This window comes from Pinus tabuliformis, chromosome Q (assembly GCF_031772625.1).
Source record: "Pinus tabuliformis cultivar Carrire ecotype Pingquan chromosome Q, CPIR1, whole genome shotgun sequence".
NCBI lineage: Eukaryota > Viridiplantae > Streptophyta > Pinopsida > Pinales > Pinaceae > Pinus > Pinus tabuliformis.
The window spans coordinates 1,089,985,611-1,090,004,658 of NC_142296.1; the positions used below are offsets into that span (position 1 = coordinate 1,089,985,611).

At 40.6% G+C, this 19,048-nt stretch overlaps 1 protein-coding gene across 2 annotated transcripts in view; it reads right to left on the bottom strand.

The window, feature by feature from the left end:
• The window catches only part of ELO1 (Paxneb protein-like protein), a 205,860-nt gene that overhangs the window by 75,141 nt on the left and 111,671 nt on the right, over positions 1–19,048 (bottom strand). For both annotated transcript variants that reach the window (XM_089385804.1, XM_089385805.1), the window contains 2 exons: positions 18,450–18,606; positions 7,525–7,603 (listed from right to left, as the gene is read on the bottom strand). In XM_089385804.1, coding sequence (XP_089241930.1) covers positions 7,525–7,603; positions 18,450–18,606 — 236 coding nt within the window. The remainder of the gene's footprint in view (positions 1–7,524; positions 7,604–18,449; positions 18,607–19,048) is intronic.

A 19,048-nucleotide genomic window follows, 5' to 3' on the forward strand; every position in this document is an offset into this window, starting at 1 on the left:
AAACAACATACATCGCTAAAGCAACCGGAACAGTCCAACTACAATAACAACATATGCATGAAAACGTGCTAGCTCTTATTATATAAAGAAGTGTAAGTTCCAGTCATACAATACATCCATGTAAACCCGCTAGCCCCAACAGTGGAACGTTACAGCCACATCCGCCTGCTCCTCCAAAGAGATGTACTAGCTCCGTGCAGTGGAGAAGCCAAGGCGCGTTACAATACTGTCCAAGCTCTCTCCAAGATAGTCTTATCGGAAGCTTGGCTAACCAAAAGCCTCTACAATGAGTTATGAGGTTCTATTTATAGCAAAAGGTGGGGTGACCCTTGACATTCCCCTTTGTGACTGTTCATCTACCTTCATGACCCTTCGTCTACTCTTTGACTATTACATCCAACTATCGAATCTTGACTTACACTTGACATGACGTTACATTACAATGCACATGTTCCCATGTGATACAAAATGGCTTGAGCAAGCCATGTAAGACATCACTGACACTTAGTCCGTTGTGATGAAACCAACTCTTTGACATGCTTGTGATGGTGAAGGTGGTGAGATGATGCCAAGCTTGGTCGTCCGTGATGGTGTGCATGCACCCCATGGTGACATCTTGCTGAAGCAAACTCTTGCCTCCGTTGCAACTAGTGCATTGGTTCGACTCCTTCATCCAACTTGTCTGCTAGCATGCGCATGGTCTTCTTGGGTATGGCTGAACCGACAACACACTGATGCATAGTGTCTGTGTTGATTTTCAAGTGTGTGCTGGTGGTCATGCGCATCAACTTGCCGAAGTACATGTTCAGCTCCAGTTGGACTTTCTTCTTGTCTTCGCCTTGGTGAGTGTGCTAAATGGGTTGGATCGCATGCGTGCGCACAATGACATGCATGTTGTTGAATCCCTTGCATGCAATCAACAACATTGCTCACCATGTCTGCTCCGTGTCAACTGTTGGGATGGATCTATAGCATGTACGAGCGCAGTTTCATCCGTGAGTGCATGTTGTGCCCACTGTTGTTCCTATTCCTGCTACAACTCATTCGTCTGTTTGTGCAGCTTCATGTTCTTCCTTGAGTTGCTGCTTCAGCACATGCAACTCCTTCTTTGTTCCATTCTCTGTCTTCGCGTGATATTCATGTCGCATCGTCACCTCATAGCCTGAGTCTCCAAAGTTGCTTTCATCATCAGTGGATCTGCTTGATCTTGCAACTTTGTTCTGCCTCTGTGTTGTCAACAACCTTCCTCTTGCATTCGTTGCGTTCACTGCATTCGCTGCATTCATTACATTCGTTGTGTTCGGTATGTTGCCTTCAGTTGTTGTTCATGATGTTGCTCGCTGTGATATCTTGATGTTCTTGTCTACGAACAACTTGATATCTTCGTGAGTAGGCAAGCTCATAGACATTTGATCGACTGCATCTCCAGGTGTGCTCTGAACGGTGTCTTCGACTCTACCCTCTTGGAAACCATTGTACCTACACTGCTAAGAGGCAGATGAACACCTGCAATACCTAGAGACATGGCAACACTCATGGCAAGCAATCTGTCAGTCGAAAACCAAAATGAACTTGAGAATTGACTTTCAACATACCTATGTGACTGATCATGAAGGTTGCGCAATTTCAGCCGAGAGGTCGGGAGACTAACTGCCAAGACTGCAAAAGGCACAGTTTGGGCTATTGGGAGATTGGCTGACAGTTGGAACTGCGCAATGCACAGTCCATTCCAGCTGCTAATTGCTAGAATTGCACAATACGCAATCTCAGCTGTCAATGGCTGCAGACTCAGTGACTGCATTGCGCAATTTTTTGGGCCAGCAGTCATTGTCCCTCAGAAATGCGCAAAACAGTCCTGGAGGACAGTGCCTGGGCAGAAATACGCATTTCTGGAGAGGAAGACAGAGCCTTCCCTCCCTAGATTGCGCAATGTTGTCTCAGTGAAAGCAGAGTCCGGACCAAGGTTAGTCTGACTTGCCAACAGGCAACTGAAAGCAAATATGGCAGTGGATGCATGGTGACACTTAGTGAAAGTAGAAGTGATTGGTAGTGCATGCAAACATAAATGAAAGATTCAGTAAACAGATCAACATGCATGTGGGTGAAGCAAGTCGCCGAATCGGCAACCATTCGTGAAAAACAGTTTCATGCATGCGACAGCAGTGAGATAGCAACAAACACTGAGACAGTGCTAAGACAAGCTAATATACATGTAAACGACAGCAAGTGTTCAAAGAAAACAAGCAAACAGTACTCATACAAGCGAAAACATAAAAAGCGACAGAAATGCAACACAAGTCATGGAAAGCGGGCTTACCCCAAAATAGTTGAGCTGAATGTGCCGACAGCTCCTAGATGTGATGTGGGATGTTAGAGCTGCAAGGTTGATGTGAGGGATGAGCTCTGCAGCGTCCGATTGATGAGTTTTGATAACATTGAGGTTGTGACGCGCATGCCACAAATCTAGGGAAAGCGACACTTGGTGGGAGGTTTCTGAATTGATCCTTGCATGTAACCTCCAACTGCTAAAAATAGATCCCTGAAACAAGGGATGCCTTTGCATGCTGCCTTGGGAGAAGCAGCCCATGCATGCAAGTCAGTTTTGCTCGATCCCAGAGGGAACCGGTCAACTCAACTGCACATGCAAGAGGTTGTTTGACTGCTGGGAGAAAATGCGCATTTCGGGTTGGGAGTTGGGTTGGCTACCCAGGAGATTTGCGCAATTTCTAGGCAAAGCAGCTGACTGTTGCCCAGATTTGCGCAAATTTTGCGCTGAGCAGCCCTGTTGGGGAAAATTGCGCAATTCCTGGTGGGAGTGTTAACTGGCAAGATTGCGCAATTTTGGAGCCCAGCAGGCTGCCAGGCAGGATTGCGCAATCTCTAGAGGAAAGGTTGGTTGCCCTCCAGAAATGCGCAATTTTCTTGGGGAAGCTGCTCAGCCTGCAGCTGGACTAAGTCCAGGTGGACAACCTGTGAGGGGAATGGATCAAGCTGTGATCGACAGACTGCCTTTGTGCAAGCAAAACATTGAAGCTTGTGAACTTGACGAAGCAATACAAGCTGCTGTGAAAAGTTGGTAGGGAGGCTCCAAAACGAAGCTAAGGCAAAATTTTGGAGGGTGGTCGTAGCCGCTACAACAGGGCTTTAGCGAGTCACCGATGATGTGGGGGGCTTCTGGTATTTATATTGGACAGGATAGTGAGTGGAGCGCGGGGACCTTCAGGCGGGACAGGATGGATTGGGATCCTGGTATTGAAGGACTCTTTCATGTCAGGACAATGCAGAGGTCAGGGACGATTCAATGGCACATTTGGGACCCTGGCACATTTTGCAATGACAGTGAAGAGCAGCAGCTAGAGAGGATGCTTATTTAGGCATTGCTTGAGAACAAGCAATTTTTGGCGGGGAGGACTATCATATTCCCACTTAGCAACATTGCTAAGGGAAATATCAATTGTTGGCCAGTTTTGAATTAATTCACATTAGCATTTAGGAAGGGTGGGTTTAGAGGCCCCACATGTATTTTTGATCAAATGTGAGCCCAAACATTAGAGGATGGAGGAGAAAATTGAGGTACGTGGGGGCCACTCATAGAAAAATGCAGCCCACATGGTCAACACACTCTCATTGGAGCGAAGTTGGTGGGGGAAAGTTGAGTTGGGCCCACATGGGCATCTTAGAGGCTCTTTTAATAGAGCAAGAGGCACTCATTTTGGTTATTCATTCATCTATTCAGAAATTGTGTCTTTCACATAGCACGCTTGAGCTAAAGCCAAGCCTGCAGTGTTGTTTAGTGCACGAGTGTCTTCGAGCGAAGATCTAAACCCTTGCTCCGATGGACTTCAAGTGCCAACCCAAGGAGGGAGTTTCGCGTTGCCTTTTCGCACTACCAGCAGGAGGGTCGATTTTCAGGAGTATAGAGGGTAGCTACAGACGAGAGGGCCATCCTACATGCAACTCTCATTTCATCACATGCAGGATTGTGTCACCTCCTCCATCACTATGCAGTCATTGGAGTGAGACTCTTTGGGGCAGCACTATCAGGGGGAGTTTGAAACTAGGGTGCTAGGAGATCATTTGGGGGGGCATTTGAGGAGGATTGTTGGATTTGGGAGAGCAGAGATTGACAGGTTTAGTCATAGCAACAGAATTCAAAATTGGAGGAAGGCCAAGCTGTGAAGGGTCAATTTTTGAAGGTTGGAACCAAGGGAAACACTTTCTGGGTTTTGGGCAAGGATCACAATCCCAAATTCCTAGAATTTTCTGGGCAGATTTGAGGGGTCAAATAGGGGTCCCAATTCAGCCAGCAGCTAGAGGACCAAGGGGAAATAGGGCCGAATTTCCGAAGTCAAGCATTGGCCAATTTCTTAATGGGTTATTGTGGGTTATTGGTGGAGAGGTCAGGATTAATTTCCCATAATTTTCTAAGCACCAGAGAGGGCCCTAGCAGCAAATCCATTCACCCAGCAGCGTATTTCTGGGTTGTTTAGCGCAGAGCCAGGAGATAGAGCAGCTGCATATTTGAGGGGGACTTCTTATTATTCATTTGGGCTTAGCTAGCTTGCCTTGAGAAAGCCCAGGTGCACTTTTTCCAACACCTCATTGTACCCTCTTATTTATTAATAAAATGGTTCAACAACGCAGTTTTGGCTTTAAAATGGTGTTCTAATGCTTGAGTATTTTTCTGTGTGTTTTTGGTTATGTTTGCTTTGTTTATCATTGTATAATTCCATTAGGAATATTACAAGGAACCAAGGTGATGGCCATGATGATGGGGTAGAGCTCATGTATTGGCTTTTGCCCAAGTGCTAAATGTGTTTGTCCCGACCATCTTTTTTTGAATTTTGTGGTACATTTTCATGTTGAATGTGGCCAATTATGCTTTTACTTTTCTTTTCAGTTGCATCAACCTCCGAGGCATCATTCCAGGCCTGACCCAAGGCATGGGCAAGGGGAAGGGGAAGGCTAACCCTATGTGGACCCAGTGGAGGAATGTGGACCCAGGTGGGGAAATGATGAATGGGGTTATAATAAATGGAAGGGGAGTAATATATGTGGATAAGGGAGCGGGACTATGCAACCAAAATCAGGGTTTCCCATTACCAAATGACAAGGCATACCTTTAGGTTCGGGAGGCCCACCTTCAAACATATGATCATAACAAATGGGTGAGGGACCACATGGCTGGCTCAAGTGGTCGTGAATGGCACGACGAGCTAGTTGGTGGTTGCAAGGGGTTGCTAGCTACCGGTTGAGGACCATCTTGGAGAAAAAATTCTCCTAGGAATATCACCCACAAAATGGTGGGTAACATCTAGCTCCAACTGGAACGTGATCTCTCGAAGAAGTGGACAAAGTTACTCAAACGAGAGGTCACGAGAACTCCAGCAATCTCTCAGTTACCGTAGACCTGTTACCTACACATATAATAGAAAGAAAAAAAAGCATGGGGCAGCATGCTTTTGCGACGTCTCATGATCACACATTCTTGGATTAGACCCATAAAATCGACTCATAGAAATAAACTTTCAAATGCAGTTTTTAAATCTAAGTGTAGCTAATCTATCATGAGAAATATCATATGACATTAGTTTTAATGCAAAAATCAGCATGCAATGCATCCTATCCTAACATGCATATAGTAAGGGCAATACTAAGTGTAATCATAAAGCCAGTGCAACCAACATATCATGATATCACTATACATATGCCTGCCAGTATGATTACTCATGAAACAAAACTCAAAGTGAATGCAGACATAATCACATGGAGGGTGAAGTAGGTGGGAGGTGGGAAAACATGATCTCCATTTGATGTAAAAGGAAGCCCTACGAGTAGGGGGATAGGTCAATCTAGAAGTGCGAGGCTTTCCCTCTAAGTACACAATGATGGAATGAAAGATCACTCTCAAGAACTCCTTATCACAATCATTGCTTGTAATATCATGCTTTGAAGATGTCACAAGGTTGTGATGAGAGGAGAGCGAAGGGTGAGAGAAAGGAGTGCAACAAATAGGTTGCTCAATGTGATGGTCACATCAGAGAGGCGAGGTCATGGAGTGATCAAAACCCTGAGGGTGCATCCAAGAAGGTAAAGTATAATCAATGAGGGGCTCTTCCCCGACACTATACTCGAAAGGGGGAAGGGCTCACTTGAAATCATATGGCAAGGGGTGAGGGAATTACTTGATGAAGACTAAAGATGATGAACAATGGAAAAAGGGGAAGGTGAAATTTCAACTAGATCCTGAAGATCCAACTCCAGAGGCTCAAGTGATTTGAATACACTCCCAAAATCATAAGGAAGGTAGGTAGGAGCCTTATCGCTTTCCTCATTATAAGCATCAATGGTCGGGTTTCCCTTAAAAGGAGAATCGATTATTTCCAATTGTCTTTCTTCATGTAAGGGAAAATAATAATTCTCCTTCCCAGGGGTATCGATGGATATGTCATCGCAAGTAATGCCTGGGAGAAAGGGAAAACTACTCTCAGCCTCATCCTCTTTATTGGTATCATAAATGGGAGCACAATCAAATTGAGGCCCAACAATTTCCCATTTCTCCTTTTCAATGTGGAAATAGTCTCCAATGTCATCTTTCAAGGAGCTCATGGGATCACCTTCCTCAAGGTTCTCAAAAGGAGAGTCATCACGAGTGATATCCTTAAGAAAGGTAAGGTCAGCCTCAACTTTACTTTCTATATTGAAACTAGTACATTGCAGCCTTCACAAATAAAATACTGCGAAGAAAAATAATGTTGGAAGAATACACATACACAAATACATAATTATTTTTGGACTAAGTCCCCAGAAAAACCCAACTCGGGAAAAGCAGTGCAACAGCAGAGGGTTTTCAGATTATGCAGTAGTAAATCTGAGTACAAGACTATGGATGCTCAAATCTAGCAATCCATACAAAGAAATGACTGGCAATAAATCTAGTGAGAGAAAGATCTCACTCCCACAAGCGATCCGACACTGACCTTGGCTCAAGTTGAGTTGCTCTTTGTTGCATTTGCGCAGTCACTGCGTCAGCCTACACAGTATTGCATCCCCACAACTCGGAACTGCTTTCCCTCTTTCTATTTGATCTGCTGATGTCTGGAAGATTGATCCTCCTGACCTCCGGACTCTCTCTCCAGCTTCTAGCACTCTATAAGAAGAATTTTGTGCGGGTTTTCCTCTCCAAGAAGGAGAGGTTTTGGCCATGGAAAAAAGCCAACATCTTGTGTTCTTGTCTCTTTGTTTTTTGTAACTATTTGATGAATATAAGAAGACACACTCTAATAAGAACAAGTGAAGATTGTGCTAAGAAGAAAAATTAAAATACCTCACAAGTAGTTATCATGCTAGAAGAATCTCATCAATTCTAACTGCCCTAGATTCTTCAACAAAGATGAAATTCCTACTAACGTAAACAACAATTTGCAAATGAACCAAATACAATTTAATAAAGCCATTTGATGTCTTACATAACATGTATCTAGAGTTTTATGTAGGTACAAGTGAGTAGTGACTTCCACTTACCAAATTGGAGTGCCTACACTGTGGTGCACAAAGTGATTGTATAGCTATTCGGCCCATCTGTGAAATTCCTCCTTGAGCTCTGCAAATATATTTTGAAAAAAACGTATTAATTTAAAATTAAAGGTTAGAATTATAGGATTTTCCTTCCAAAACTTGAACATAATTTTAAATATCTTCCAGCAAAATTCATTTCTATTGATACTATATAATTGAGAAAAGATGAACAGACAACTATAGTAGGGCATCATGAGAGGTTATAACAATGGAGAAAAGCAATTGATGGGTCTTGAATTAGTATCAGTATTATCAATCTCAAAAGAGTATGATGAGCTAGAGGGGAATATAAGATAAGCTTTTCAGAGAGATCCACTAAATTGTTATAGCATTCTATTTAGCTCCACATGTAATTAGTAAAAGTTTGAAAGATTAAAATGTGTAGTTAGCAAAAAACTTCAACATTCTGAAGCATCAGTGGCTTCCACTCTTGATCAAAGTCAAAATTAGTCTATCCTTGAATCTGTTTTTGTTTCATCCTTGTAGAAGCAGAACTAGTTAAAATATCTTCACAAAGATGCATCAAAAAGAAGAATAGTTCCACTTGTTAATGTGGATGATAAGGCTAGAAATTCATAAATCTAATCTCCATGCCAAATACATACCTATGAATTTTGGAATTTGACAAATCTGGTACATTATGTTCATGTCTAAATATGTTATACATCAAATATGTTTAATAACATCCTATGAGACCTGCTGGGCCTTTAGATCCTTTAAATGGGTATCAAATTGAAAATTGAAAAACAAAATTAGTTATAACTTAATCAAAACATAATCAATAACGACTTTTGGATTTTCAAAATCTCATTTATATGCATGTCTACATCTATTATATAATATTTAATATTCTATTTTAGTTTTATGTAGCATTATAGTATTACCTTTTTTCTACTGTCTTTTTACTCTCTGATGTCTTGTTACTCTCTGATCTTTTCATTCCGAAGTTTGAACTTAAAATTACTATCTAGTTATTCTTGTAAATGAAATTAACCTATGTCATGCCAATAAACTAAGACAGCAACGTTCAACATAAAAATATGGAAAAGTTAGGAGCTAAAGGTGAAATCAGATGGAGGTGAATGTGAATATTTTATCAACAACACAAGTAAATTTTACAAATTGTAACATCATTAGGTCGTTGGAAGTTCTGTGGTGGAGGGGATTGACAACCAAGGGCGGAAGGAACCTCTCCTCATGAAATGAAATTAATCCACATCATGAATCAAACCAAACCTTCTTTGACAGAAAAGTCTGCCTAGAGGGTTTTGCTGGAACTCTAGGTAGAGGCATAATCAATGCATGTAATAGGTGAAGGACAGTCCTGGAACTCGAGGTAGATGCACAATCTATGTTGCACAAAACTTCAAGGAACCCGACGTTTCGGGACGTACCGGTACCTAAAACACCGAAACTCAGCCGAAACTCAACTGAAACTCGACCATCATGTAATCATCAATGAGAGTTAATATAGATAATATGTTTTTCACTTATTCCCTTTTTTCTTTCAAGATAATATGTTTTTCACTTATTCATAAATTTCTTTTTATATATATAAACACATATGACGTTTCAGTCGACGTTTCGGCTGATGTTTCCATTTTTGGGAGGCAACGTTTCTAAACGTACGTGTTTCGGAAACTCAGAAACGTTTCAGCGCTTCATGCAACTTGGGGCACAATATATGCAAGTAATAGTTGAAGGGAAGTCCTGGAATTCGAGGTAGATGCACAACCAATGCAAGTAATAGGTGGAGGACAGTCTAACAGAGCCCAGCTGCTACCTGCCAATGGAAGCAGAGGTGGCTTGTGCAGGGATGCAAGAATGGCACAAACTCCCATTCATACACATTCACGTTCATCTCCTTCTACATATTCACAAAAGTAACCTCCTCCATAAGACACTATACGGGCCAGAAGTCAGAAGTATACTAAGAAATTGTAGTTTTCCTGTCAAGTGATTGACGAAATACCTTATGGAGAGTAATTGTGGAAGTATTCTTAAGGTGGAAATTGTTTGAATGATGGCTAAAATTCTAAAATTGGATTAATAATAAAGCAAAGAGAGACATGATTCGTGTAATTTCTGGATTGTAGAGTTCTGCTCCATGGCAAATTGAGTAGAAATGCAGCTTGCAGGACATACATTTGGCAAAATGTCACTGAGGGGAAAGGACTGCATATAGCCATAACTTACAGGCTAGAAGCTCAAATTAGGTATGAGTGAAGTCATTGGATGGCTAATTTAGAAGGGAATAATTTTGATGGCTCAGATCTTGGAGAAGTTCTTTAGCATTCTTCAGAACTTGAGAAGAAAGAGAGTAGTAACCTTGATAAAACTGATGAAGTGCATAATCACCAGCATTTGAAAGAAAATGCTACAGACATGTAACAGAAATGTAACAGTTTTATTGGTATGCACACTTTAGCAGAGTAAGAGCTACAATAAGGACAAGTAAAGAACAGAATTAAAGGATATAACCAAAAAGGAGGCATGGAAGATGGACAAAATTATTTTCTTACATCTATGGAGAAGAATTTAGAGCCCTGAATATCAGCACAGAAGACAGAGTCTCTAACGAGCACAAAGAGAGAATGGAATTGTTAGAACTAGTAGGAACTGTTACCTTCTCAGTTGTACTAAGCAGAATAAGGAGGACTCGATTGCCCAATGGACAAGGCGCCGGTCAATTTTTTAAAATTCAGAAGTCCAGCAGAGCAATTTTTTCCCCTTCTTCTCTCTATTCTTCTATCTCCTTCTATCTTCTTTCTTCATACAAATTCCGTAACCCCAAAAATATCGCTAGCATAATAAACTTATGTAAAAGACTTAGACCCTTGGGACCTGGTTACTAAGGAAGTGCTCCAGAGTATATTTTTCACTTAATTAATTATTTCTGCATTTTAGCGATAAATAATTAATTGAGTTTTTCACTCATATCCTCCAAAGTTGGAGCATGTTTTAATAATAACTGGGTCTTAAGTGTGTTTTCTAAGTCTAGGGTCAATGTATATTACCATGCTAGGCATTGTCTTGAGTCTCACAGAATTGCATTAGGTTCTAGTAAAAAAATTTAATAATTAAAAATTTCCTGCAGAATGAGATTTTTTAAGTAATTTTTTATGTAATAAAAAAAAGTGGCACTAGGAAGACTTGTATGGCATGTGAATACTCAATTTTCATGCTGAAAAGACCAACGATATCCTAGTACTCACTTTGGGGTGAAAAATATTATTTGTCCCTCATGAAAAATCACTTTCTCATAAAAGCGAGAAAAAGACAAGAAAAATCAGGAAATTAGATAACTGGGAACATATTAAAAACATGTTTGTAGTCAACTGAGGGTCCCAATCACTTGAAGTGGAGTGACTAAGCAAAAAGAGACAGTTTGAGCCCGAGTTGGAGAGTTTGAGTCAAAAGGCCAAATGAGGGTTGAGTTAACTCACAAGTGGAGGCCGAGTTCACCTAGTTTGAGGGTGAGTTATCTCCTTCATTAGAGGGTTGAGTTGCTTCATTAAATCAGGCCGAGTTAAGTCTTGAGGAAGGCTGAGTTGAGGTGGCAAATAGGTGGGAGTTCACTCCCACTTTGGTATGAGTTCCCCTCCACTTGGCTACACATTCCTTTTCCATGTGCTATGCTGCCCCTTCAAGGAGATACGCAGCTCCCTCTTGGGTTGTACACTGCCCCCTTGAGAGATGTACATTGCACACTTGGCAGCCCACTTGCAACTTGTCCTCTCTCTTGAAGCATACGCAACCCACCTGGAGGCTCTACACAGCCCTCTTTTGGCAGTTGATTGCACACTCGTAACTCATTTTCTCTCATTGGGATCTTCACCCATTCTTGTGATCTTCTCCATTCTCTTATAAATTAAGCAGCTTGCCTCTTGTGCATGTTGGAAATTGTAAATAGATTAGATCTTTATAATGACCTATTTTGTAATCATGACATTGTACATTCCTTATAAAGAAAAAAGAAGAAATTATATTTTTATTTTGGGGTATGGGTTTCATACTCAAGTTTGAGTCAAAAGCATGTTCTTCGTGCTTTTAGGTCTTCTAGGGATGAGGGCCAACAACTTAATAGACTTAATGGTCCTTCAGCAGAATATTATTTCTGGAGAAGAGCGAGGCGGAGCGCGGCGATTCTAGGGTTTTTTGGCTCTGGCTGCTGCCTGAGCCTGCGGCGGCAGGGCCTTCCGCGGGTGGGGGATCTGGTCGCCTTCCAGGCTACCATCATCTGATCTACGCCGGGACTAGCTGCATCTGGAAGGCTCTGCGGATCCGGGTTTGGAGGTTTTGTGGACCTGCGGTGAGACTTCCTCTACGGTGACTCGGGTTGTGTGCTGAGCGGCGGAGGCGTTTTTTACCTCTGGTTCTTTGGGCATCTCTGCGCACCAACAGCCCCTCCGACTTGGCGGTTTTAGCGAGGGGTTTTGGCCTCTGAGCTTTTGTGCTGCGCCGCAGAGTGGGGTCAGGGGTTTCGGGCCTGACTTCCTTCATGGGGGCGAGGTGGCTGCCCTAGCCGCCTCTGCCCCCGAACCGACCCGCCTCAGCTCATATTGGGACCTGTTCGGGCTCCATTGCTGTTGCTGGGTTCTTTTTTTGGTCCTCTGCTACTACCATTGCAGCTTTGGAGAGTGTTGACGTGCCGCTCTTCTATGGCTGTATTTGGTTGTTTCTTTTCTGGCTTCACTGGATAGATGTGTGGATGTCTGCGGGTTTTTGGTGGAGAGTTGAGGGGATGGGGGTGTGGCCTCCATTTCGTGCCTCTTCCCTCTGGTTGCATCATTCTGCACATCCCTCTGGAGCTTTCGATTATTTACTGTTTTTATTAGCTTGTTTTGGGTAGGCGTATACTCCTGTTGGGGTTTACATACCCGGTTTCTGAGCTATTGTTTATTTACTGTTTTTAATAGCTTATTTTGGGTAGGCGTATACTCCTGTTGGGGTTTACATACCCTGTTTCTGGATGCCCCCCTGTGGGCTTTTCTTGCATACTTCCCTGAAGTATTGGATATTGTAAGTGGTTTACCCACAATACTGCATATGCGTTTCAGCATCAACAACATGTAATTTTCTGAAATTAATGGAAATTACGCGCTCTATTTCTTCGGAAAAAAAAAAAGGTCTTCTAGGTCTTTCTAGGATAAAGAATAATATTTGTCATGTGTCATAGTCCCATTTAGACTTATTGTAACAAAGAAAAATATTCATTTTGTCAAGAGAAAGCCATGTATTTCTCCAAGACCAAGTTGGCCCCAAGAAAAGGATAAGTCGGCCTAAAGGGAGGGTTATTCGACCCCTCAAGGAGGCTATAAATACAAGGAGCTTGACCTCATTTGAGACACTCATGCAAGTCAAGTTCGATCAGCAATAGCGAAGGAGAAAAAAAGTAAGAAAGGCAAGAAAAGGAAGGAAGAAAGTGAAGTTTCTTGCACTAAATCTCTCTCTCTGTCCACATGTGCAAAGTTAGGGTTTTTGTGAAGCTACAGTTGCAGGAGGCCGAAATTGCAAGGCTGAAATTCTAAGGAGCAATAGAACTTTTGGGGTGAAGTTGCAATAGGTCGAAGTTTGGAAGTTGCCTTGAAGAAGACTTTGCAGGGGGTTGACTTGGTGTTTGGGAGAACTTTGTACTTTGGTCTTTGGGTCTTGGAAGTCTCTTTGTAAAGCAGATTCTATAACAAGAGGAGCATTTTTCTAAGTTTTGCTCTGGCTTGGAGCCTATATTGTGTGTACTTTGTCTTGCTATGATCTTCATTGTTTTGGTAATTGCTTGATGAACAAGATCTAATAAAGTAATAAAAGGCCAACACACATCACAAGTAATTATCAAGTTAAGGAAAATCTATATAAATCCTAAGTCTCTTGATTTTCCAACATGGTATCAGAACTAAGGTTCAAGAGGGAGACTAAAGATCATATTCCAATTGCCATTATAGCAAGGGTTATGGAGAAGGGTTTCAAGTTTCTTGGAAATCTCACTACATCCATTGATGATTGCGTATTGAAGATTATTGAAATTTTGATGTTCTATGTTGTAACAATCACTTATCACAAAACTTCTTTATGCTGCAATATTAGTTAAGAAATTGTAGATAGAACATAAACCATATAAACCATATGCACAATAGAAGACAGCCAAGAACACAATGAGACACAAAGAATTTAGGTCCATTGACCAAGGCAAAACCCGCAAGGGGAAAACCCAACCAGATTCTTCTTCTATTAGAGATCAATAGTTCAGTTGAGATACAAAGTACAATGAGAGATCAAGGGAATGAGAAAGTTCACCCAAATCTGAATAAGTTGTAGCATGAAGATCACTGGTAGCAGTAACTGAAGCAAACACATAATCAACCTTGGCTCACCAAGTTTTGCTCTTACTCTCCAAGTCTCTCTCTCACACAATCTCCTTCAAGTCTCTCCAACTCTCTCTCAAGTTCGAATTCACAATGCACAAGTAAGTGAAGTGAGATGATATGTGACACATATATATAGGGGGAGCAATGAATTCTTGACATAAAGGAGAAGTTACATTTTCCATTTAGGGAAGAGTAACTCATGCCATTAAGGAGAGACAATTCGAATTCTATTGTGGAGAGGCAACACATGCCCTAGATGAGAGGCTGAGAGGAATCTTTTATGACATGCCTTTAATGAATGTGTAAGAGAAATATTGCATGTCATGCCTTGTAAGAGGAATCTTTTATGACATGCGTCAAAGGAATCTTTTATGAAATGCGTAAGAGGAATATTTTATGATCAGTCTTTTAAGGGGAGTAAGAGAGTGTAAGAGCATTAATGAGAGTGTCAGAGGAATATGCCACACCAATAATGAGTGTAACATTATTGAGAATCATGATTGAGAGACTTGAATTTCTTTTTAATAATAATAATAATATCATAATATTAATAATAATATAAATGATTAAGTCAAAATTGAATTAATAGGATTGATTGATGATCAGAAGGGATTTTCCATCAACAATACTTGATTACCAATTGATGCAAGGTGATTTACTATTTTTGGAAAGCCATACTTGAGACTTTCTATTTTTTGAAATTCATCCCTAAGCTGCCAAATTTTCAACAAAAATCCTCTCCATGGTAGCAAAGAAAGTGATAGATGGAAGCTCGTTCTCTACTTTATCCGGCACTTTCAAGAACGAGAAAGTATGGGTTATTGACAGTGGTGCCTCCACACATATGACAGGAGAATGCAGTGAACTTCAGACCTTGTCAAAAGGAAACTCCTCTCACACAATCGAACTTGGAGACAACAAGAGCTATCTAGTGGAAGGCATTGGATCTACTTCGTTGGAGCTGGAGTCTGGTGAAAGCATCCACCTCAACAATATTCTATACGTTCCAGGTTTAAAGAAAAACTTACTTTCTAATTCTTGTCTAGAGTATAGGGGTGATAGAATTGCTTTTGTTGATGGCAAGGTTTTGGTTTGGGGTAAGGGCTCTAGTATTGATGAAGCTAGGGTGATTTGGATTCGTGAGGGGACATCTTATAGACTCTTTACACCTCTATCTCAATCCCTAATCCACTTGGATGTGAGTCCTTCTGAACTATGGCATAGAAGGTATGGACACCTTCATTATAAGATTTTTCCATCTATAAGTCAAATGGTCAATGGCATCCCCAAATTGAAGGAAGAACATGAAGGGACTTGTAAGGGGTGTACTCTAGGCAAGAACGTAAAGAAGCTATTTGCAAGAAGTGATCATTGATACCAGATCTAAGGAAGTTTTAGATCTCATACACTCAAATGTATGTGGACCTCTGCCAATTAAGTCTCTCGACGGGCATCAGTATTATGTAACCTTCATTGATGATTTCTCAAGGAAGACATGGTTATACCTCCTCAAGAACAAGGACGAGGTATGCGAGAAGTTTCAGGAATTGAAGAATGAAGTGGAGAACCTAATCGAGAGAAATATTAAGACTCTGAGGTCAGAAAATGGTGGAGAATACACCTCAAAAGAACTGATAGCTTTCTGCAAGGAAGTAGGGATGAAGAGGAAGCTTATTGTTCCTTGTAATCCTAAACCGAATGGCTCGGATGAAAGGAAGAATAGAAGTATTGAAGAATGTGTCAGGGCCATGCCTCATCTCCGAGCTAGCAAAGAAAGTTGAGGACATAGTGATCCAAATGAGGTCGAGTAGCTGCCAAAATATAGTGATTTTTGGCTCCTTTTGAGGCCGACTTGTCCTTCATGAGGTCGGCTTGGTGGAGGAGGCCTATTTGACTTAATTTACATCAAAATAAATTTTCTTTCTTGATATACAAAGTCCAAGAAGGGTCTATTACATGATGACATGGACAAGGACCCTTGACACAAACCCTAGAAGCCTACAATGGAGGCTTTGACCCAGAAATAAAATAAATAAAGCATGGAACCCATGCTAATAAATAATTTTCTTTTATAAATAAATTTTATTTTCTTTCTTTTGACAAATACATTTCATCATGACTCAAATACAATTATGAAGACTGACACTAGTTACATTCTTCAACAAGAAAAACATTAGCCAAAGTCAACATTAATAAATAATTAATCCATGTACTTTTACCAAGTTAAAACTTAGGAAGGAGATCATATTAGTTGCTCCACTCGAACAACCACCTAAAGAGGACTTCTTCCCTTGCATGCAAGACACCAGCCTATGCAGAAGACCTTCCAAAGCTACAAAATCAACAATTATGTAGGTAAAAGGTTTGCTAGGAAAGGGTTTTTAGGAAGCACTTGTGGAATCACAATACCTGACAATGGCAAATGTGGAGAACTCTTAACCACACTCAACAGTTATCTTGTGCTGACAAGGCTATTTTACAGGGTCCCTTTCATATGATTTCACAAAGCTGTTTATATAAAATTCAGATGCATGGGGGAGGCCTGATATGTAAACACTTGAGATTGAGAAGTGGGAAGCATATTTGTATCTATGAGATAAGGGATCTTTAAGAGATGGTTAGGCACTCCTTTGATCTAAGTACCCACTTAAATAAAAGATCGGAGATTGAAGATCTGATGGAGCAATGGCTAAGGTATCAATCCATTTGTAAGGACCGTGCCTCCATTAAACTTAAAGTTTGGTGGTGGCTACTACTTCATCAAGGATTTGCTGTTGACAGTAGGTTGCACATAATTGGCATTACTAATTCAGCATGTGCATTATGTGGTAAGGATGAGATTGTTCAGAATGTTTAATGGAAATGCCAGAGTTTTTTTGGCATGGTTTCAAGATGAATTTCAATCTTTTTTTGCAGCTCAGCTTTCATAGAACGGGAAACTTGGATGGTCAAGGAAAGCTGCAAATTTCTTTTCAATTCAGTTCATCTAGCTGCAATTGGATTTCTGTGGAACCATCATTGTGATGTTACATTCAATGACAATCCCCCACCCCTTGCTCTAGGGATTTGAGGAGCTTTAAGCAAGACTTGGCTTTGCACCTGGGAGTTAACCTCTGTGCATTCCATAATAATGTTGAATCCCTCGCTGTGGTGGCCCGGGCTCATATGCTGCCCTTTTAGTTTTTGTAAGCCAGGACCTTCCTGGCATCCCTGTTGCCTGTATGTTGTAACCAGCTTGAATCTTGAAGCACTTATTTGTTTCTGAAGTAATATATGAAGCATAAAAAAATGTAGGAGAAATGAGTTTTTAAAAATAGCACAATCACCCTCTCTAAAATTAGTAACATTCTTTTTCAAAAATACCCACCTCCATAACTAGCAACCTGCTTTTCTAAGAATGGAAAATCCTTCTCCAAAAATAAAAGTATCTAAAATATAGAAATGTACTGATGAAAGTGCTTGCAGCACCTTCAAAGTTCAAAGTTCAAACCAGATTGATGGATATCTCATGCAAGGTACTGGTCAGATGATAACATGTACAAAAGAAGCAAAAGTGGTTGTCATCATAAATTGTCAAGAGGATATACTGCATAACGATCGATCGGTCAATGAAAGTGATGAGGATTGTATGGCTATGTTGGAAACAAGGGGACAAAGGCCCCATCACAATTTGCAAATCATCACATAAAATCACAACACTGGATCTATAGTGGAGAAAACCCTCACAGGAAAAACTCCACCCTGAACAATTGTTTTGATTACATGAGTCCATGGTGTATCTTACAATGGGCTACAAGTCCCCTTCATAAAGCAACTAGCTTTAGGCTAGCTGCCACATTAATTATGCACTCCTAGACCACCATATTAACACAGGAACACTAAAGCCATCTTCTAACTACCATGTCTATACAAGACCACTAAAGCCACTTTCTAACCACTGCATTAATGACAGATCATTGGGGTCTTACATAAATGACATTAATAACCACTAAAGGAGTCAATAAGTCAAGTTTAATTAACATCACACCAACATCAACCCTTAAGTGCGATAAAAAGAATCCTTACTTATACTTTCATTACTCATCTCAAAGGATATCTGCCTATCCATCCTATTTCCAAACTCACGTTCAAACAAACCATTTTTAGACCAGTTAACAATTAGCAACATCAGTTATATCAGCTGAAAGAGTATAGATACCTGTACTATCTTATGAATGTCTTTCATTATGTGTTTTGTTGTGGCTTACCTTGAACCACGGATAGAATGAATTCCAAAGTGCATAAGTAGTATAGCATATATTAACTAAACCAAGACTAAACAAATGCATAAGCCAGATGCGATGTGAGCAATTTGTAATTTTAGTTACAAAGGTTTGAACTTGCTATACATAACTAAAGTGAAAAAGTAATTCCATTAACCTCAAATTTAAGTTTCAAACTGGTATGGAACTGCAGCAGTAAATTTAAAAGTCCGCAAGCACATTCTGGGGAATCTCTGTGGCAAACCTGGAAAGTTTAGATAGAAATGAGGTACATCGTTCATGGAATACTGAGAGGTCTGAAATAGCTTGAAGATTAACACACTCCACATTTACGGCATTCAGCAATGACCTTTCTATAGGTTTCCGCAAGTCAAAGTTGCTGCAAAATTCATTTTTATTACCTGAGAAGTGAAAATATAATCAGTCATGTGCATTTATAATTTTATGCTACCATATTTCACCAAAACAAAAATTTAAAACTGCATTCACTCATAAGCATTTGCAAATATCATTTCACGGAATATATCACCTAGAGTCCACAAAGAAACTTATTTGAAATATCAAGGAAAATATCGGAAATTATCAGACAATGTCGTCAAGAATGAACTTAAAGAATTCTGAAAACATCAGAGAAGCTGGCAGCCTGTAAACTCAGGAAAATCAAAATATCAGGAGAAATCAAAGGCATTTGTAACACTGCTCATATGAGTGCAGTGGATGCTTGAAATTTGATATTTTAGTCATTTCTATAGGAAAATATGTCAATAAAAATGAGAAGATTGCAAGGAAAATAATGCTAACGATTGATAGTGTTGTCGCACAAAGTGTCCAGGCAGCGCGACA